Raw genomic sequence first — 22108 nt, forward strand, 5'->3', positions numbered from 1 at the left:
AGTCTTGTGGATGGAGGGAAGCAGTAGATGTGGTATATCTTGACTGTAATACAGCTTTTGATACTGTCTTGCATGGCCTTTTCATAAACAAACTAGGGCAACACAACCTAGATGGAGCTAAATAAATAAAATTAAATAAATTAATGGAGATATACCTATCGCCTAGAACTGGAAGGGACCCTGAAGGGTCATTGAGTCCAGTCCCCTGCCTTCACTAGCAGGACCAAGTACTGATTTTGCTCCAGATCCCTAAGTGGCCCCCTCAAGGATTGAACTCACAATCCTGGGTTTAGCAGGCCAATGCTCAAACCACTCAGCTCTCCCTCCCCGTAAGTTACTATAAGGTGACTGCATAACTGATTGGAAAACCAACACCAGAGAGTAGTTATCAGTGGTTCACAGTAAAGCTGGAAGGACGTATCAAGTAGGGTCCCACAGGGATCGTATCTGGGTACAGTTCTCTTCATCAATGATTTAGACAATGGCATAGAGGGTACACTTATTAAGTTTTTTTTGCCAAGCTGGGAGGGGTTGCACGTTCTTTGGAGGGTAGGATTAAAATTCAAAATGATCTGGACAAACTGGAGAAATGGTCTGAAGTAAATAGGATGAAATTCAATAAGGACAAATGCAAAGTACTCCACTTATTAAGGAACAATCACTTGCACACATTCAAAATGGGAAATGACTGCCTAGGAAGGAGTACGTGAAAAGGGATCTGGGGGTCATAGTGGACCACAAACTAAATATGAGTCAATGGTGTAACACTGTTGCAAAAAAAGCAAACATCATTCTGGTATGTATTAGCATGAGTGTTGAAAGCAAAACACAAGAAATACTACTTCTTCTCTACTCCACACTGATTAGACCTCAACTGGAATATTGTGTCCAGTCACAGGAAATACCAAATTTTGACATTTCTTTCTGATTTGGAACAAATTTAAAAATCACTGAATTTTCCATGAAATTCCAGTTTCACACAGCTTTAATTACAATGACTGATACTTAAAAAAAAATAAATCATGGGATAAAATCATGTTTCCTTTGCTATATTCCCTGCATTTTGTAAACCTAATAGTTCTTCAGTTGTCCATAGAGTCTTTTAGAAAATATTAGAATACTTGTGTACTTCCAATATTTAATAAAAAAGAAGAAAACCAAAGTCTCTTTCGGGTCTTTTTTCATTGAACACAAGTGGGGGAAATTAGTCACAAACCTAATTGTTTTCTTAGGTAACCTTTAAAACTTGTGGGTACATAGAATCATAGAACCGGAAGGGACCTTGAGAGGTCATCTAGTCCAGTCCCCTGCACTTGTGGCAGGACTAAGTATTATATAGACCATCCATGACAGGTGTTTATATAACCTGCTCTTAAAAAGTCACCAATGATGGAGACTCCACGACTTCCCTAGGCAATTTATTCCAGTGCTTAACCACCCTGACAGTCAGGAAGTTTTTCCTAACGTCCAACCTAATGTCCATCTCATTGCCTTGTCTGAATTATAGTTCAGCAACTGTCAGGCAGGATTTGGTCACAACTATGTGCCTGATAAAGCTCTAATTACATCCCTCTGCCACTAGTTGATGATGCTAATAAATAAAATAATGACGAGAAAGGGAACGTATGCACATTATGGTCTGAAATTTCCATTTTGGGGGATAAAATCTGACAGGTCTGTTCTCTCCAGTGAGACATTGCTATTTTCCAGGCAGTTATTAAAGCATGGGTGTGTCCAACAGAAATATTATTTAGAGAGAAACAGACTTTTCTGAAGCATGGGAGTCTGAAATTTGATATGTATCAGAGGGGTAGCCATGTTAGTCTGGATCTGTAAAAAGCAACAGACTGACGAAGTGGGTATTCACCCACGAAAGCTAATCCTCCAATACATCTGTTAGTCTTAGGGCTAGTCTACACTTACCAGCCGGGTCGACGCGGTGAGTTCGACTTCTCGGAGTTCGAACTATCGCGTCTAATCTGGACGCGATAGTTCGAACTCCGGAAGCGCCGCGGTCGACTCCGGTACTCCACCACTGCAAACGGCGGTGGCAGAGTCGACCTTGGAGTCGCGGACTTCGATTCCGCGGCGTCTGGACGGAGTGAGTAGTTCGAACTAGGGTACTTCGAATTCAGCTACGCTATTCACGGAGCTGAATTTGCGTACCCTAGTTCGACCCCGCTTCTTAGTGTGGACCAGCCCTTAAAGGTGCCACAGGACTCTCTGTTGAAATTTGATAGGCTCTTTCTCCCCAGTCAAACATGATTTTTGAAGCTATTACGAAGTGAAGTGAGTGATAAAATTTTTTTTTTTTTAAATACAGACTATCTGGCAGCAGAAATATTCCTTTAACAGCTGAACAGGATCCTCCTACTCTGATGTGCCCTTGATAAGGAATAACCACTGAAGGCCCCCATCCTCCCGAGGGATCTGTGATCATTTCAGTGGGGATGAGTGGGTAACATTTTTACAAGGTAGGATGAAAGTAACATAGTCCAAGTCCTTTTACTCCTGATGTGTATGACAGAGCAAACACTTCCCTGCTGGAACTTCACAACCAGGGAGGTTTATCTATCAAAGCAAAATTTGAGGGAAGCCCACAGCTTCTCTTAGAGAGGTTGGCAATGGAGTTATATTTGTAAATGAAGAATAAGAACGGCCATACTAAGTCAGACCAAAGGTCCATCTAGCCCAGTATCCTGTCTTCCAACCATAGTCAATGCCAGGTGCCCCAGAGGGAATGAACAGAACAGATAAGTTAAGTGATCCATCCCCTGTCGCCCATTCCCAGCTTCTGGCAAACAGAGGCTAGGGACACCATCCTTGTCCATCCTGGTTAATAGCCATTGATGGGATCAATCCTCCATTACCTTATCTAGTTTTTTTTTTAACCCTGTTATAGTCTTGTCCTTCACAACATCCTCTGGCAAAGAGTTGCACAGGTTGACTGTGCATTGTGTGAAGAAATACTTCCTTTTGTTTGTTTTAAACCTGCTGCCTATTAATTTTATTTGGTGCCCCTAGTTCTTGTGTTATGAGAAGGAGTAAAGAACACTTCCTTATTTACTTTCTCCACACCGGTCATGATTTTATAGACCTCAATCCTATCCTCCCTAAGTCGTCTCTTTTCCAAGCTGAAAAGTCCCAGTCTCATTAGCCTCTCCCTGTATGGAAGCTGTTCCATACCCCTAATCATTTTTGTTGCTCTTTTCTGAACCTTTTCCAATTCCAATATATCTTTTTTGAGATGGGGTGACCACATCTGCACACAGTATTCAAGATGTGGGCATACCATGGATTTATATAAAGGCAATATATTTTCTGTCTTCTTATCTATCCCTTTCTTAATGATTCCCAACATTCTGTTTGCTTTTTTGACTGCAGATGCACATTGAGTGGATGTTTTCAGAGAACTATCCACAATAACTCCAAGATCTCTCTCTCGAGTGGTAACAGCTAATTTTGACCCCATCATTTTGTATGTATAGCTGGGATTATGTTTTCCAATGTGTATTACTTTACATTTATCAACACTGAATTTCATCTGCCATCTGCCCACTCACCCAGTTTTGTGAGATCCCTTTCCTAATGATTCCCAACATTCTGGTTGCTTTTTTGACAGCCGCTGCACATTTAACCCCCCTCCCAGGGCCGGTGCAACCATTTAGGCGACCGCCTGGGCACTGTCATTTGGGGGGCGCCATTTTCTTCGGCAGTGACCATGGCAGCCGGATCTTCGGCCGCCCCAGTCGCCGCTGGCATTTAGGCTGAGGAGCTGGGGCAGGGGGCGCGGGGAGGGCCACCTGCAGCAAGTAAGGGGGGGAGTGGCATGCAGGGGAACTCCCTGCCCCAGCTCATCCCTGCCCCGCCTCCTCCCCGAGCACGCTGTCGCTGCTTCACTCCTCCCGCCTCCCAGGCTTGCGGCGCCTAAGCTGATTGGCGCCGCAAGCCTGGGAGGCGGAAGAAGTGAAGCAGCAATGGCGTGCTCGGGGAGGAGGTGGGGCAGGGGTGAGCTGCTTCACTTCTCCCACCTCCCAGGCTTGCCGCGCCAATCAGCTTAGGCGCCGCAAGCCTGGGAGGCGGAAGAAGTGAAGCAGCCACAGCGAGCTCGGGGAGGAGGTGGGGCAGGGGTGAGCTGCTTCACTTTTCCCGCCTCCCAGGCTTGCCGCGCCAATCAGCTTAGGCGCCGCAAGCCTGGGAGGCGGGAGGAGTGAAGCGGCCACGGCGTGCTCAGGGAGGAGGCGGGGCAGGGGTGAGCTGGTGTGGGGTGCTGCCACAAGGGGGGCGCCTCAGGGCGGGGGGGACCTCAGGGCAGGTGCAAGGTGGAAGTTTCGCCTAGGGCGTGAAACATCCTTGCACCGGCCCTGCCCCCTCCCACCCCATCCCCTCCATCACTACCGCACACACAGTCTTCCCCCTCCTGTGTGTCACCCCGTCACCTCTCCCCTGTTGTTCACCTAATCACAGAGATGGTTAAACTGACATTTCACACTGTCTCTCTACCTCTCTGTCATATTTTTCACCCTTAACCTTCCTGACAACTCTACCCTCCGTGAGACAAAAAGGGGACACTCCCTTTGGGGGGGGTCTGCTGATAGTGCCCCTTAAGTCCCTCGTCCTCCTCCTCAATTTTCCCAACTGAAGTCACCCCCTCCCCCAGCTTTGCCCCTGGGACAGATCCTTGCTGTTAAGGCAGCTCCAATCCCTCCTGCAAGAGCATTAAACAAGGGATCAGATTCCCAGGGGCCCTTGGTGCAGAGTCACTTTCCTGCCCGGCCCCAGCCCTTCCCCCGGGTCTCGCCCCTCACCTGCAGGCTCCGGCTCAGGGGCTGGTGGCGGAAGAGCCCGGGGCTGCCCCAGGGGCTGGGTCCAGCCCCCGCAGAAAGTCCCCCCGGGCTGGGGGCAGAGGGGGGTTAGTGCAGGTCCCTCCCCAGCACAGACACAGCTGGGAGGGGAGCAGCAGCGGCTCAGCCCCGGATCCCAAGGGAGGCGGCAGCTTCTTCTACGAGCCCTGCTGATGAGCAGCTCCCAGCAAGGGGACGATGCCCAGTCTCTGATCCCTCTCTTCTTTCCTCTCTCCCCCCCCCCTCCCCACCAGCCCTTCCTGTGCGTCCCTCCATATCAACCCGGGCTGCAACCGCCCCCTGGGGCTTTCCCGGGTTGGACCCGAACCCTCCCAGGCCCTGGGCTTAGAACCCAGGCGTCCGGGCTCCCCTTCCAGTGCCCCCAGCCTGGCTCTCTCCCCTCCCCCAACGGCTCTGCGGACCTGGCTGCCTGGGATCCGGGTGTTTTCTCTCCCTCCTGGCTGAATTTTGTCTCGATGCTCCCAGTGTCACAAAGCCCCTGGCGGGGGCCCCCAGGGCATGAGCCAATCCCGCGCGAGCAGACGCCTCTCCATTTCCCACCACAACCTCGCTTCCCCCAAGCCAAGCCGAGATTAGAGCCCTTTGTATGTGCGGAGCGGCCATGGCCGGTAACGGGAGCCCAGCGCCGAGCCTGGAAGATCCGCTCGCCTCCTGCCCCGTGTGCATGGAATATTTCATAGATGCCAGCTGCGAGCACAACATCTGCCCGCGGGCCTGCAACCCAGACCCCCGGGAGGAGCCGGAGTGGAGCCCTTGCTGCCCTAGATGCCAGAAGCCCGTCCTGCACGTGTCATGTGCCACATACTGGGTAATAATTACGTGAGCTGGACTCCAGGCTTGTAAAACCGAGCTAGCGCTTTGGCAGAGGAGTATTGACAGAAGTGCTGCAACTGTAGCTGGCATGCTAGCCATGTGCACACAGACTGACTGCTGCCTGGCGCGTGCTTCCTTCCTGTGGAGCCCTGGCTCCTCCTTCAAAGTTCCCTCCAGGATGCACTGTGGAGCATGGAGGAGGTGATGCTATTGCCCACTGAAGCATTCGAGAATCAAGAGATTGATTTAAGAATCGTGAGATTTTTTTTTTAAAAATAACACGTGGAGATCTCTTTATTTTAGGGTGACCATATTTCCCAAAGGGGAAATGGGAGATGGCACAGGGCTGGCTCCAGCCACTTGCCTGAGCCATCCTTGCCCCACGTGGGACTGGCTCCAGCTACCTGCCTGAGCCCTCCCCCCCCCACCCCACGCGAGGCTGGCTTCGCTGCTCGCCCCAACCCCCGCCTGCCCCCTGCCTGAGCCCTGCCTCCCCACCACACGTTCTGCTACATCCCACTTTTTTTGACAAAGTGAGCATTTGTCCCTTGCCATCTGATCAAGCAGGCGAGAGCAAAGGGGACAAATGCCCACTTTTGCCAAAGAAGTTGTGATGGGCGGGACACGGCTTAAAAAAGGGCACTGTCCTGGCCAAAACAGAACGTGTGGTCACCTTTTTTTAAATTTTCTTTCTGGCTTTTGAGCCTTGAGGGTTCACCACGTTGATGCTTTTTAATTGCAACCATAAAGATAAGAAACTTAATTTTTGTAGAAAGTGAAAGCTAAGAGTTTGGTGTACTCACAAGGTTCTGGGCCTTAGGGGAAAAATCACAATATATCATGAGACTCGAATACATCAGAAGAGCTGGCCATTCGGGAATCATCAGGCAGCTCAGTGCATGGGGTGGGGGAGAGGAGCGAGCAGAGGTGGGACATGAGGTAGACCCAGGAAAGTGCTGACACCGTCCTGCCAAGGGGATCAGGAACCCATCTCCGTGGTATGCCCCAGGCACCCTGAGTTCCCCCTGTAGGGCCCAGAATGGGGGATGACCCAAGACACTAAGGGGAGACACGATGGGCGCAGGTCACAAACTAGAAAGAACAGCCCTTGCTGCAGGGTGGGTGTGACTGAACCAGGGAGAGGCTGGGCCTGGGGTTGGAAGATGCAGGCGGGGAGCTATAGCCCGACTGCAGAGCATATTGCTAAGTCTCAGCCCCTCCCCTCCCACCTCTGAAAGTAAGCGGATATTCACGGTGGGTCATTTTATGTGGGGGTGTTTGCTTGGAGCCAGGATGTGAGTACAGGTGTGGGGGGGGATTGAACATGTGGGGGTTTTAAGAGCTGGGATTTTGGTTGCGGGGTATTTGGCTTCAGGGTGATGAGGATGTGAGATGCATTGATGGTGTGCACCCACGGTCTCTGGAGAATATTTGGAGTGTGTGGCAATATTTGGAGCTGCGCTTGGGGGCATGTCAGGAGGTTGGGAAGGATTTTGGAACCTGGCGGGGATGGGTGTTGAGGAGGGGAGGATTGGCAGGTTTTGGAGCTGTGCTTTTGTGCTGTATCATTGCTACTTCCAGTTCTCTCTGTTTCTGTATGGACAATCCAGCCCCCTGATTGCCATCCCCTCTCCCAGCTGCTGTAGCTTTAAAGCAGTGATAGTCAATGGTTTAGGAGCCAAATTAGGGATCACTATTAGCCAAAAGAGCCACAGTTGTGTGAATTCATTGTTTCATTTACTAGAGTACTATATAGTCATATTTAAACAGCATGACAGGGGAAATATTATATATATCCCTATTTAATTTACGATTTTATGGAAATTGTGGATCCCACAATATTAGACTTCCACTGCAATTTTAATGCTGAATTCATGTGTATGTATGTTACCTTTTAACAGTCAGCCTCACTGACAGCTCTGGGTGGCCGGGGCTCCGGCTGTCATCCCCACACATGGCAGGGCTCCAGCCAGGGCCGGCTCCAGGCCCCAGCACGCCAAGCGCGTGCTTGGGGCGCTATGCCGCGGGGGGCGCTCTGCCGGTCGCCGGGAGGGCAGCAGGCAGCTCCGGTGGACCTCCCGCAGGCACGTCTGCAGGAGGTCCACTGGAGTCGCGGGACTGGCGACCGCCAGAGCGTCCCCCGTGGCGTGCCGCCGTGCTTGGGGCAACGAAATTGCTAGAGCTGCCCCTGACTCCAGCTGTCAGTCCCAGGCAGCCAGGACTCTCGCTATTAGCTATGGGTGGCTGAGGCTTCTGCTGTCAGCCGGCTTTTCCAAATTACTGCAATTAATAAAGGTCCATTATTACTTTTCTGCGATTTTCCATGTCTTGTCCGCAACTCAGCCGCAATTATATGACAATCATCCTGCGATTCAAGGATATATATATAATTCTCAAAGCAAATAAGTTAATAACTTAGTGCAAGTTAATAATATAATTGGTTAATAACATAATCAAAGCATCCTGATTGGTTAATAGTGAAATCACACAGTATTTTACTATCATATGCTGCAAAGAGCCGCAGGAGACACACTGAAGAGCCGCTTGAGCCTCAGTCTGAGTATCAGTGCTTTAAAGAAAGCAAGCTAAGGGCAAACTCCTGCCCTAGGATCTGTGTGAGTGTGTGCCAGGGATACTGCGGGGCAGAGGGGTCCCTGAAATCTGGCAGCTGTGACACTGTCTGTAAAATCAAACCCTCTTACACCTGGCTCCCACCCACGCTTCTTCCAGGATATGTCAAAAGAGTGGCTGGCCTGTCTGATAAAAGAGAGAGAAGAAACCAAAGCTGATGAGGAGATGCAAAGTGAGAAGCTGCTGGTAGGTGCCCAGAACCCCTTCCCCAAGGCTTGCCTGGTATCAGAGTACCCTGAGTGACATGGCAACACAGGGCTTGTCCTGCCAGCCCAGTCAGGGAACCATCCCCATTGGAGCCCAGGGAGAAGGGCAGGATTGGGCAGGTGTTGGGTAAGGTGATGCCCTCGGAGTGTGAGTGGCTGCCATGCAGGAAAGCGTCTGTCTGTGTCTTGGCAGAAAGTCCCCTGCTCAAGCTGTTCAGATATTACAGGAACCAGGGTTCCTGTAAAAGGTGGCTCAGTGCCTCCATAGGAAGAAAATACTGGGTCCTGAAGGGCTCTTTCATCTGTCAGAGAAAAGCATAACAAGACCCCGTGGCTGGAAGCTGAAGCCAGACAAATTCAAATTAGAAATAAGACACTTTTATAAAACTGTGAGAGTAATTAACCAGTAGGACAAACTACCAAGGGAAGTGGTGGATTCTCCATCTTTTGATTCCTTCCAATCCAGAGTGGATGCCTTTCTGGAAGACCTGCTTTAGTCAGATACCGGTGGTTGCGTTCAATACAGGAGTCACTGGTTTGAAATTGGACAGTGTGCGATATACCGGAGATCAGCTAGATCAGTGGTTCTCAATCTATTTACCATTGTGGGCTGCACATGCCGCTCTCTGTGTGTTATGTGGGCCACATCCATAATATATATATACACACTACCTATATGTCCCTGAGGCCAGGGCTGGATTAATCTTTTGTGGGCCCTGGTGCCCGGACTGTGGCCCTGCAACCCATTCCATTTGCGCTCTGCCCATGGCCCTGCCCTTTCTTGGCCTCTTCCCCCCCAAGGCCCTGCCCACTGCTCACATGGGGGGGCAGAGAGGAGGGAGCAGGGGGCGAGGATGGGAGGTGGTGGAGAGGAGCGAGTGATGGGCTGGGCCTCAGGGGGGAAGAGGCTGAGCGGGGGCGGGGCCTCAGATCAAAGTGTGGGCAGACCATGGGGTGGGGCTACAGTCCGGGGGCGGGGGCCCCTTCTGAGTATGGGCCCAGCACCATTGTAAACCCGGCGTGACTGGTCGCAGCTGTGTGCTGATGGGGCCTTAAGCAGCCCACGGGCTGCGGGTTGAGAACCACTGGTCTAGATGATCTAATGGTCTCTCCTGACCTTAAAATCTTAAAGGGAGAGCACTGAAAGGAGATAAAACGTGGGTTGACTGGATGGAGATTTTGTCTCAATGGAAGTTGATGAGGTTGTGGAGAGAAAAGTTCACCCCATTGTCATTAGCAACATGCGGCTCTCCCCTGCCCTGAGCCATCCATCCTTCCTGTTCTAAGTGAACTTCCCATCATGCATCACAAGGGATCCTGGCTCTGGCCAATATCTCCCCCATCTTGCTGGGAGACAAATGTATGATATTCCCCTGGTTACCATGCTGCCCTTTCCCTGCAATTGCAGAAACAGACGGAAGCTGAGAAACAGAGGATCCTCTGCGAATGGAAGGATCTACGTGGGTTTCTGGAGAAGCAGGAGCAGGTGCTGCTGTCCCAGCTAGAAAAGCTGGACAGAGCCATTGTCAAGAGAAGGGACAAGAGCATCTCTGAGCTGTCCCAGGAGATTTCTCTGCTAAGTGAACTGCTCAATCAGAGGGGAGGAGAGAACGGGCAGGAGCCACTGAGCCAGTCCATACAGGTGAGATTGTGCTATTGCAATGACAATGCACAGCAATTCTATGGCAGCATCTCAGCCCTAGATCCCAAAACAGGTCGGGTTGGGATCATATCCCCATTTTACACAGGGGGGAACAGATGCTGAGAGAGGCAGGGACTTGCCCAAAGCCACACAGTGAATCTTTGTCAGAGCCAGGAATGGGATCCAGGGCTCCTGGGCACTGTAACCCCAAGACCATCTCTCCCGCCCTGTAAATGTCTATGTGACCTTACTCTTTCAGAGTGAAATTCCTCCCAGTGTAGAGGGCCGGCCCAGATCAGTCCCTGGGTTGAGTGGGAAAGAGGGGCTTGTGTTGGCTCTTAGCACCAAGCGAAGTTCACGCTGAATGTCACAAATGTTTTCTTCTTGTGAAGTGCCTGGGTTGCCAGTGAGGGCCTCTCAGCAGGGGTTCCCTGGAGGCTGCTGAGAGTAAATATCCCACCTGGAGGGGATGTTCACTGCTCTCTGAGTGTCTGAAATTCCCCAAATATCTGAGACGCCGATAGTGACTTGTCTGCAGGAGCGGAGGCCTCCCCCAGCCTGGGACACGTCCTCTAACTCCTCTTCTTTCTCTCTCTCTCTCTCTCTCTCTCCCTAGGGTGTGGGCAGCTCTGAGAACAGGTGAGTTCTGGGCTCCATCTCCCTCATGGTCAGTTAGGCTTGGAAACCACGCTAAATACACAGCTGCCCCCGGCCCACAGAGTGTGACACACTGGCTTGGTGTCTCCCCCTAGTGGCTGCGGGTGGATGGACAATGACAGACAGTGCTAGCTCGGCTTCTCCCCCAACACCATGCCCTCTTTCTAGCCCTGGTGCCCCCAGACACAGGGCTTTACCTGCCGAGCTGGGCTGCGCATGGGGCGGCTCAGAAAACGGCAAGGCAGAGCTGCCAGAGCGTAGCTTTCTGAAGGGTGAGCCTGGATTTCAGGTGCCCAAGTGACTCTCCGGGCCGCTGTGGCAGCGCTACACCCCTGCTCAGATTTGGGTGGGCCTGCATGCTAAATGGATGGCTCACCCTGGCGGCTGCCTCTGTAAGGAGAGAAGCCAGCTACTGTCTGACAGCCAGTGGGGTTTCTCCTTTAGCTTAAGTATTAGGGGCTTTGTGTGAAAGGACCAAGTTCAAGGAAAGCTCCCAAAACTGCCATCGTTCCTTGCCTCGGTGCCTCCCCACATCCCATTTTGTTCTGGGCCCACTAAAGGCACAGGGCTCAAGGCAGGTGACACCATCTCAGTCTACAAGGCTTATAATCCCGGAGTTCAGGGGCTGCCAGGCTCGGGTTGTGGACCAGGCCCCTTTGTCACCCCTCTGCCTTTCTCCAGCAGGGAGGACAGGACACTGCAGAAGCCAGAGTCTGGGTTTGTGGAGCTGGAGAAGAGACTTGGGGATTTATCTCAGAGAAGTGCCACCCTGCTGGAGCTGCTGCAGGGATTCAAAGGTAAATGGGAGTCTCATGGTGGCATCTCCTCTGGTTAGAGTAACGGTCGCCCTGGAGAGGAGTCGGCAGCTCTCGTGACGTCACTGACCCCGGGCGCCATCTTGTGTTCCCCAGCTTGGGTGAACTGCCCTTTGCCATGGCAATAGCCCTCTGGGACTTGCCATGTCTGCAGCGGCTGCATTGCTGGCCTTGGGCTGCCTTGCTAGTTCATAATTAAAAGTGCAGTTACATTAATGTCCAACTGGAACATCCCCATGAATGCCGGGGTCTGAATTCTCACCTCTCTCATGTTCTCCTTCCCCTAGAGACTCTGCGACTGGAGATGGACAGCAACATAGGTATGTGGGGGCTGACATCAGAGATTATGACATCAGGGACATTATTGGAAGCCTGAGGGGAGGCCGTTTCTGTGGGCACGGCTGGTGGGGTTGAGCAGGCCCCTTGCCCCTCTATCTCAAACCTTCCCGCTTTAATAACCTATACTTGGGACGCCCGTTAATGTCAACGTTTCACACGTCAAACCAAACAAGCAAAACATTCTCAAATATTAGAGAATTGGGAACGTTCCTCCCTGGGTGCAAACTCTGAGTGGGAGGCATTTTCTGACATTCTTGCCCCATAGCCCCCAGAACCCATGTGAATCTCCTCTCCCATGGGAGAGGAGATTCAGAGACACAATGCAGAGAATAATCCATCCCCATTGCTTCTGAGAGAGAGGCTGGGTGGTAGATACCCTCTGTGTTAGTAAACATGGGCTCACACTCACATAAAACGAGACTTCATGTCTCCCTCCCTTCCCAGGAGTAGCTCTCTGCCTGCAAGAGCTCTGTCTTCAGCACTGTTAGAAAGAGGGAAGAGGTTGCACAGCTGTGCTCTGCCAGAGTTATAAAATTACCCAGTGTGTGGAGAGCCCTGGATCTTCTGCTGGAGCACGGCACATCTTCTAGGAAACATCTGACTTCCCCAAAAAGATTTCCAGGAACATTTGCCCATCTGTTTGGTTTATACAAGTGTGCCCACCCAGCCAGCATATCTGGAAACAACTCTGTAAAACCCTAGACTTCACATGTTTTCTTTCCCTGGAACAGGTTTTCTAATGCCAAAACCTGACATGATTGCTCAGGTGGAATGGGGCAAAGAACCCTGGGTGCCAGATCTCCAGTGCTCCAAGGAAAGAGAGATCCTGAGAAACACCCGCACAGGTGAGGAATGAGTCATACAGACTGGAGAAACCATCTGTCATTGCTGTAAACAGCTGGGATTCCCACAAAGGCCCAGCACGCTCATCCAGTTCTGCCTCACCTCACCCAGATGAAGAGAGCCCTAACAAATTCACAGCCATGAAAAACACATCTCGGACCATGAAATCTGGTTTCCTCCTGTGAACATCTGGTCTTTTGTGTGCTTTTACCCTATACTACACAGATTTCACAGGGGGGAGACCAGTGTTTCTCAAATTGGGTGTCCTGATCCAAAAGAGAATTTCAGGAGGTCACAAGGTTATTTTAGGGGGACACGGTATTGCCGCCCTTACTTCTGTGCTGATGTCAGAGTTGGGCGGAATACCATACTATGCTACCTTTACTTCTGTGCTGCTGCTGACAGCGGCTCTGCCTTCAGAGCTGGGCTCTCGGCCAGCAGCCATGGCAGCACCACCACCAGCACCAGCACAGAAGTAGGAGTAGTAGTACTGCAACCCCTCCCCTACAACAACCTTGTGACACCCCTCTTCCCCTCCCCCCCAACAACTCATTTTTGGGTCAGGTGACCAGATAGCAAGTGTAAAGAAAAAGCTCCAAAAATCAAGATTGTCCCTATAAAATTGGGACATCTGGTCACCCTGTTTTTGGATCAGGACCCCTACAATTACAATACTGTGAATTTTCAGATTTAAATAGCTGAAATCATGAAATTTACCATTTTTAAAATCCTCTGACCATGAAATTGACCAAAATAGACAGTGCATTTGGTAGGGCCCTACAGATGAAGATTGGTGACATATCTTCCTGGTAGATATCATTCATGGCTTCCCACCCATCATGACTGAAACCTGGCAGTACATCCCTCTCCACTGAGTGTTCTCATGGAATGTGGAAGCATAACTGGTGCCCTCCTCTTTCTGACTTCTGGGAAAGGTGGGGATGGGGTGGAATTCAGCTCCTGTTTTTTCAATTTCCCCATCAGATATTTGGGTTTGTTCCCCCCTTTCCTGTTCCCCTTTCTGAGGTTCCCTGTCCCTGGCACAGGCTGACTCCTGTCCGGATTCTTTCTCTGTCCCAGCAGGTGATGGGATGGTGAGTGGGAACGAGGAGGAGAATCCACAGCAGGAAGGTCCCAAGCAAGTGGAACCTCATGGGACAGTAGCAGGAATATCCAAAGCAAATGTTTCCCAGAGTCCTGATCTGGAAGAAGCCCATGAGAGTCGATGCAGATCAGAAAGGCAGCAGGAAAACCATCAAGAGAAGTTGCAGGGTAAATCCACTCACCGAGGGGAAGGCTTGGAGGATCTCAATGAAACGGTGATCCAACTGAAAATTGGCACTAAAAAGAAACAGCATGAATGTGTTGAGTGCAGGAAAAAGTTTAATCACAAATCAAACCTTACTAGACATCTGAAACTGCACACAGGAGAGAAACCATTTATGTGCAGTGACTGTGGGAAAACCTTCACTCGGAGGTCACACCTCATTTCACACCAGACAACGCACTTGGGTCAGAAACCTTATCCCTGCTGTGAGTGTGGGGACAGATTCACTCGGTGCTCAAACCTTATTTCACATCAGAGAATCCACTTGGGAGAGAGACCCTATAAATGCCCCGACTGTGGGAAAAGCTTCAGTTCAAAATCAAACCGCACTGTTCATCAGAGAATCCACACCGGAGTAAAACCTTATAAGTGTGCTGATTGTGGGGAAAGTTTCATTCAGAGCTCACACCTGGTTGTTCATCAGAGAACACACACGGGAGAGAGACCCTATACATGCCCCGATTGTGGGAAAAGCTACAAGGCGAAGGTTGCTCTAATTTCCCATCAAAAAGTCCACGGAAGATGGGAGCTCTCACTGTGGAGCAATGGGTCTGTGCCCACCTGCAACAAACTATAATTTGCTTCATTTGAGGGTGGATCTGGATGGGACAGTAGGTGGCTAGATGGTGGAGGCCAGAATAGGAGGCAAGTATCAGAGGGGTAGCTGTGTTATTCTGGATCTGTAAAAGCAGCAAAGAGTCCTGTGGCACCTTATAGACTAACAGACGTTTTGGAGCATGAACTTTCGTGGGTGAATACATGCATCCGACGAAGTGGGTATTCACCCACGAAAGCTCATGCTCCAAAACGTCTGTTAGTCTATAAGGTGCCACAGGACTCTTTGCTGCTTTTACAGAATAGGAGGGAGCATTAGGTACTACTGGGGAGATGGGTCATATCAGGGTCTGGGAGGGGAGCAGGTGATGGAATCAATGGGGAGTCATTTCTGTGGGTTCCACACACACTTTCCAATTTAGAGAAGAGGTAAACTAAAGCTCCCTTGCAGTTTGTCTTGGAGACATATCGGCAGCTCCTAAGGCCTCTTGGGCAGGGGCAGAGGCACATTAAGCAGTGAGGGGCCCGGTGGGTCTGTAGTTACCAGGCAGTAAGAGATGCTGATCAGAAGTTGCAGAATTTTAGCATCATGTTCAGTGTATTGTACATCTCTGCAGACACAAGCAGTCACTGGAGACTGGGGGGATTTTAGATGGAAATTCCCTGGAGAGGTGGGGGTTTTGGGGGGATTGCGCAGATCCGGTGAGGGTAATATGGTGTAATAGTGAGAGCAGGGGGAATTGCAACTCAGGACTCCTGGGTTCAGATCCCAGCTCTGAGAAGGGCGTGAGGTCTAGATTAGAGTGGGGGCGTGGAAGTGGGAGGCTGGAATGCTAGGTTCCATAACCAGCTCAGTTCCTCCCCTCCTCTCTGTGCATCTGTTCCTCCCATTCCCACCATGGGGATAATAGTAGACTCCGACCTCCCAGGGAACCATGCAACCTCACTAATTACTGTGTGTTAAGAAGAATGTAGGTACCAGAGCAGGGAAAGGTCCTTAATTGGCTGAGGAAAGAGAGGACCATCAATCAATTTGATGGCATTTCTCTGTTTATCTGGAAGTAATGCAATAACTTTTGAACACCGCATCCAATTGGGACGAACTCTACTGAGTCTCCAATTGTCTGTAGATCAAAGAACTGATTGATCATGGCAAATCCCAAAGGAATGTGGTCTTTTTGGAAATTGAGAGCCGCTCGGATTGATCTCTGGCTAGGTGCTGAAGGGGTCTATTCAGTTTATATCCATCTCTGGCCATCTTATTTGTGCTACCAAAATTTTTGGTGCCCATGTGATCCTTGGCTGTGTAGTGGCATTCTTTCATACACACACTTTGGAACTCATTGGTCTTCCTTTCTAATAATATGACCACACCAAGAATGCCACTGAAACCAAACCCGCACTGTTGGAGGTGGTTGCTGGGTTTGGCTTCAAATAGCCTCATTTCTGATCTTGTCCTGCCACTGGATTGAGAGCAGTTGATGCAGATGGCGAGAATGTGATGTTCTTCAGTCTTCCTCAACGCCCACTTCCATACAATAGAACTAATAGAGCCATGCTTTTTTAGAGCCACAGTTTCGTAGCAAACTTGATGTCACAACCTCCCCACAAAGGCCGCTGAAAGGCCCGAAACATGACAACCACTGCTACTGTATAAGTGCCATCTTTTGAGCGTCCTGCAGCCCTGTCCATGACACTGGCCAAATATTTGACAGTTGCCACTTGCTCAGTCTCCTGCCTGGACAGGTTAATACTGAGCTGGTTGCAGCTGGAGGCCACTGGGGTTTAATAACCAGACCAATGTGCAATTGAGACTGAGCCAGCAAGACAATGTCATTGATGTATTTGAGATCTCAAAGCAGAGGGATATTCAGCTCAATTCCACCCACTTCTGCCTCCTCAAGCTTATTCATTAACCAATCAGTTGTTGACACTGAACAACGATGGTGTCAGAACTCAGCCTTGTCGAACTTGCGTGGATATAAGACACTGTGCTCTGTATCTGCTATTGACTGCAACGCAGCTTTCACTTCCACGACAGAGCTCTTCTGTCAAGGATACCCAGGGATGCCGAGTCACCTCATCAGATCCTACAGCCTCGCTCAGTCCGCTGGTGGAAATCTGTCCCATGGCTGTGCAGCTTATCAAGTTCAGCCGTCTTCTCACAAAGCTATCTTGCAGTAAAGATCTGGTCAGTCGTGGAACAATGAGGTCTCAAGCCACACTGTGAATATCGTGACCTTCGCAAAAGTGCTTCGTTAATGCAAGACATTAACACAGAAGTGAAGATTTTCCTCAGGACTGACAACAGCATGATGCATCTGTAATTGCTGCATTCCCACCTCCCGAGGAACCATGCAACATCACTAATTACTGTGTGTTAAGAAGGATGCAGGTACCAGAACAGGGAAAGGTCCTTATCTGGCTGAGGAAAGAGAGGACCGACAATCAATTTGATGGCATTTCTCTGTTTAGCTGGATGTAACACGATAACTTTTGAAAACCGCATCCAATTGGGCCGAACCCTACTGAGTCTCCAATTGTCTGTAGATCAAAGAACTGGTTGATCATGACAAATCCCAAAGTAATGTGGCCTTCTTGGAAATTGAAAGCCACTCTGGCTAGATGCTTAAGGTGGTCTTGCTGTATATTCAGTTTATATCTATCTCTGGCCATCTTATTTGTGCTAACAAAGTTTGAGCCAGAATAACACCCTTCTTCCAGTCATGGGGGATGGTATTAGTGTACTGGAGGGTCTGGAAGAGCCTATGAGGCCACAGGACAACAATACTCTCATCTGCCTTCCGCAACTCAGGAGTGATGTTACAATCTCATTGATGGCAACCATTGATACCTTCCAGCTAGCAACACCCCGCATCTCAGCCCTGTAGTCCCAGCAGAGATTAAAATGTTGAGGGGAAAATAGGAGCCCCTGGAGCCCTTGGCATGGGGGTGGGAGGAACAGGGGAACCTGAAATAGAGACGATGGGAGGGAGGCACACAGGGAACTTGCAGGGGGAATAGAATGATGCAAGGATCCCCTAGTGCAGAAGTACCCCAACTGTGGGGTGCCCCCCCCAGGGGGGCATGCAGGAACGTTCGTGGGGGTGCGGCAGGCCGGGCCAGCTCTCCTGGGGGATAGGGAGGGAGCACCACCCAGCCCCATCCCACCCCCAGTTCTGCTCTGGCCCCACCCCCAGCTGCAGCCCTGGCTCCCAGCCCCGCACCTGACCTCGGCCCCAGTCTTGTTGCTGCTCCGTGTCCGGCTGGGGACCCAGCTGCAGCTCTGCTCCCAGCCACAGACCCATCCGCAGCTGTGGCCCCAGCCTCAGCCCCCTTGCTCCTGTCTGCATTCCTCGCCCCCCCTCTCCCCCCCGGAGCTGCGGCCCCGCTCCTGGCCCTGGCTGTGGGGGTGATGTGGACAGGGGAAAGGGTGCTTGAGGACCACTGCCGTATGCAGTTAGCTCAGCCGACAAGCAATGAAGTGTGCAACTCTCTGGTTACAACTGTATATTTTTATTATCTGACACTCTCCAGTTCTTTCCCTGCTCTCTTTGTCTGGGTGAGAGGTTGCTGTGCGGACAGGAAGAACTGTAGCTGGATTCCCTTGTCTCAGTTTTCAGGGAGGGGCTCCAGCTCATGTTGTCACATACTAGGATGATTCCTTAACTGCCCTGGGAGGGATTTTTCTCCATGTTTCTGGATGGGGGCTGGGTGAGGTCTTGTTCTTTTGGAAGTGCAGATTTTGTGAAGTCTGTTTCTCATGGAAGTCTTTCCCGCTATTGGTTTCTCTTTTTCAAAATAAATTCATAATAAAATATTCATTGCACATCCTCATCTCCCCAGGCATATTTATGTACCCTGGTTCCCAAAGTGCAAGGGCAGAATGCTAGTGTGTTAGTGGTGCGTTGGGACATCACTCAAGGATATGGCGCTGTTGGGGTGGCACATACCTTCGCTTTGTGTTGCCTGGTTTTTAGAGGTTTCAGTTTAGCCACTCTCCACATTCTGGAAGTTCACCAGGCACCACACTGAGCGATCTTAACTCTGCACTAATTGAGTTTTGGGGCAATTAATTTATAAAAAATATTTTTTCAGCACCCCCACATACCAGAGTCCAGCTCTGGGTTTCTGTGCCTTGGGGAGAGCCAACAGCTGCAGGGGGGCCCTATACTGAACACTGTCCCCACATTTTCCACAGGAGTTCATCCTGGAAGATATCTCGCTGCTGAGGGTGACCTGGGAAGCAAGGGAGGGTCTTCTACTACAATGCGGCTTCCACCCTGGCCCATATGCAGCTTGCCCGTGTGCAGCAATGGTCCCCCCGCCTGTCATGGCACAGTGGCACGGACATGTTAGCTCCTGCATCGTCTCTTTGTCTCCCGCCCCTTTACTTGTCCAGTCTGGTTGTCCATCCCAACTGGCCTCCCCATGGAGAAAAGAGCATCATTGTGGGTGCTGCAAGTGGAGGAGCCCTGGAGAGGATGCAAGAACGGTCCTGGGAGCAGCATGGAGTCAGTGGGGCCATTTCTTCATGGGGATGGCAGATGTGGGGGACAGTCGTGGATGTGCGGGTTTGGAGAAGACAGAGACAAAGCCCCCAGTACCCTCCATTGCACAACTGTGGCCCCCTCTGCACCCCACTCTTCCATACACTGTACCAACCCCTTCCCCATTTCCCCTCACTCCTCTGACTCCCAACTGCACAAACATCCCAACCAATACTCTGAAACTCCCTGCAATGTCTGCTGAGAAGGGGATTTTTTTTATACTACCGTCAGAGAACAATCCCAAGGAATAAAAATGAATGCACATGGCAATTTTGGGGGGCATCGGGGGCTGTGATTTATAGACCCATCTCAGCACTGACTGAGAGGAGGTGCTACCACCAGAAATCATACCAGGATTGGGGACTGTACCTATGTCATGCCCCTCTTAGTGTCCTTTCCTCCCCCCGACCAATCTTCACTAATGGGTGTGAACAGAGGTTTACAAGGCTGTGTGAAAATTTGCCAGGTGGGTGTGAAAAGTTTGGAAGGGGTGAAAAAAATGCACAGGAATGTGAAAAAATTTGACAGTGTGGGTCCTCCTAAATGACTTGTGGAGATCTGTGAGCTGCAGCTCTTCAGGGCCGCCTAGCTTTCCAGACACTGTTTGGGAGAGCCTTTTGCTGAGAGCAGGCCTTCTTGAATGCCGAGTATCTCCAAGGATTCCTGCTCTGGTGAGCTCCTCTTCTCAGAAGCTTCTCTTCTGCTTGGGAGTCCCTCCCTGATTCAACTCAGGGAACCTTTTTATTAGGGCCAGGTGCTCTTGTACCACTTAACCATGACAAGTAGCTTTGGAAAAGAATTTTTTATCATTAATGTTCATTTGGGGGGCGTTATTCTACATAACTGAAAGTTTAGGTTTCTTCAGAGGTTGGTAGATAATGTTCTCCCGCAGAGAAAGCCATCTCTTACATGGCAGCTTCTATCTCCTATTGTCATTGGTGGGAGTGCGGCTGAGGGATCCTCTTAGCAAAGCCTGCTGTCTCCAAACCACCAGCACCTCCTCTTATTGCCAAGGGGCATGAAGACAAGCTGCCCTCGGGGAAGATGGTGGCTCCTTATAGGCTGTTTGGGTGTTTACTCATGCAGCATGTCCTTTTTGCTTCTATGTGGCCTCTTCCTGATTCTTTGCAGTCTCTCAGCCGGTGATAACACGAATGGCTGAGATCTCAAGGTTGCATCTGTAAAGGCAAAATGCTACACTTAACAGAGGCAGCATTGTTCACACCAGATAGAGCAATGATTCCCCTGTACTAAAGGAGGGCAAGCACAGTCTATCCAATAGCATAATTTGCCCAACCCAAAGCGAGCGCACATAACCAATGGGAGCCCCAAAATGGTGAGTAAGCACAGGAGGAAGGGGGACTCATTGTTTCATGGCTATACTGTCCTCTGGGGTTCTGTGCCTTGGGGAGAGCCGACAGCTGCAGGGGGCCCCTATACTGAACACTGTCCCCACATTTTCCACAGGAGTTCGTCCTGGAAGATATCTCGCTGCTGAGGGTGACCTGGGAAGCGCGGGAGGGTCTTCTACTACAATGCGGCTCCACCCTGGCCCATATGCAGCTTGCCTGTGTGCAGCAATGGTCCCCCTGGCCGTCATGGCACAGTGGCACAGACATGTTAGCCTGACTGGGACAAGGACCACAGTGGCTCTCCCAAGAAACCTGTGCAAGGGCATTGCCCAAGTTCTGGCAGAGACCTTTGAAGAGATCACTGAGGCCAATTACTGTGATGTGAAAGAGCATATCAATGCCCTATTCCGCATCTAGACATGCATGCAGCCCTAACCCTCCTTCCCCCAAGAGCCCGCACCGGATAACTTCCTTCCCAAAATAAAAGCCGCTTACCGGGAACCTCCTCTGGTGTTTGTCCTTCCCCAAGCACCAGCCACCACGACTGGCTACCTTCCTCCTGGCTTGAGAACAGCTCCTGGCTGCATGCACCTAGGGCAGGGGTCCCCAACACGGTGCAGGGGGGTGCCATCGCACCCACCGGGGTGTCTAAGTGGGCCTGCGTACCGGCTGGTGGACGAGCATCTGCCAAAATGCCACCGAAATTCTGGATGACGCCAAAAATTCTGGATAACGCCACTTGCTGCCAGATGAAAAAGGTTGGGGACCACTGATCTAGGGATTCTGGGGCGGGTCTTCCTCCACCTCAGCACTCTTGCTCCCCCTTTGCTCCTCTTTCTGCCTTGTTGAACTGGGCTCTGAAGTGTCCAGTGGTGGTACTCCGAGTGGAGGTGGGGTCGCCCCTAAGTATTGCGTCCAGCTCTTTGTAGAAAGAGCAGGTTGCGGGGGCAGCACCGGAGCAGCGGTTTTCCTCACGGGCTTTGTGGTAGGCATTCTGCAGCTTCTTCACTTTAACCCTGCACTGCAGTGCATCCCAGTCATGACCCCTTTCCATCATGTCCCTTGATTTCTGCCCGAAGGTATCATAATTCCTATGGCTGGAGCGCAGCTGGGACTGGACAGCTTCCTCCCCCCAAACACTGATGAGATCCAGCATCTTGCCATTGCTCCATACTGGGGATCACCTGGCCAGGGCTGGATTAACCTTTTGTGGGCCCGGCGCCAAACATATGTGTGGGCCCACATGGAGGCAATGGAGCATGGCGCAGGGAGGTCAGTCCTTGGAGCGAGGGGCCATCCAGAGGCAATGGGGCATGGCATGGCAGGGGTGGCCCTGCTCTGCCCAATGCGAGGGCACTATTTACAAACGGGCAGTTGCCAGACACACAGTGGCCTGCCTGGCCTTGTGCTGCCAGCATGCCCCTTCCCCTTGGGGGCAGGCCTATGCCACACCACACAGCTCCCCCACCCAATGCCCCCCTGACTCCCTATGGCCAGAGGCCCCCAGATCCAC

At 51.0% G+C, this 22108-nt stretch overlaps 2 protein-coding genes across 4 annotated transcripts in view; one reads left to right on the plus strand and one right to left on the minus strand.

Annotated features, from left to right (window-relative positions):
- LOC123345053 (zinc finger protein 883-like) overlaps positions 1 to 22108 on the minus strand; it is a 902586-nt gene that overhangs the window by 602689 nt on the left and 277789 nt on the right. The window lies entirely within an intron of this gene.
- On the plus strand, positions 5262 to 14792 carry LOC123345050 (zinc finger protein 436-like). 3 transcript variants are annotated; one of them, XM_044981648.1, is made up of 8 exons: positions 5262 to 5673; positions 8409 to 8495; positions 9924 to 10157; positions 10774 to 10796; positions 11496 to 11611; positions 11917 to 11949; positions 12700 to 12813; positions 13895 to 14792. In XM_044981648.1, exons 1-8 carry the CDS (start codon positions 5452 to 5454, stop codon positions 14713 to 14715), a joined length of 1650 nt encoding a protein of 549 aa, XP_044837583.1. In that variant the 5' UTR covers positions 5262 to 5451; the 3' UTR covers positions 14716 to 14792. The 3 variants fall into 3 exon arrangements, with proteins under 3 accessions (XP_044837583.1, XP_044837585.1, XP_044837586.1); XM_044981650.1 differs by having other exon boundaries at positions 11499 to 11611; XM_044981651.1 differs by lacking the exon at positions 8409 to 8495 and having other exon boundaries at positions 9930 to 10157.

Source organism: Mauremys mutica, chromosome 12 (assembly GCF_020497125.1).
Source record: "Mauremys mutica isolate MM-2020 ecotype Southern chromosome 12, ASM2049712v1, whole genome shotgun sequence".
NCBI classification, from domain to species: Eukaryota; Metazoa; Chordata; order Testudines; family Geoemydidae; genus Mauremys; species Mauremys mutica.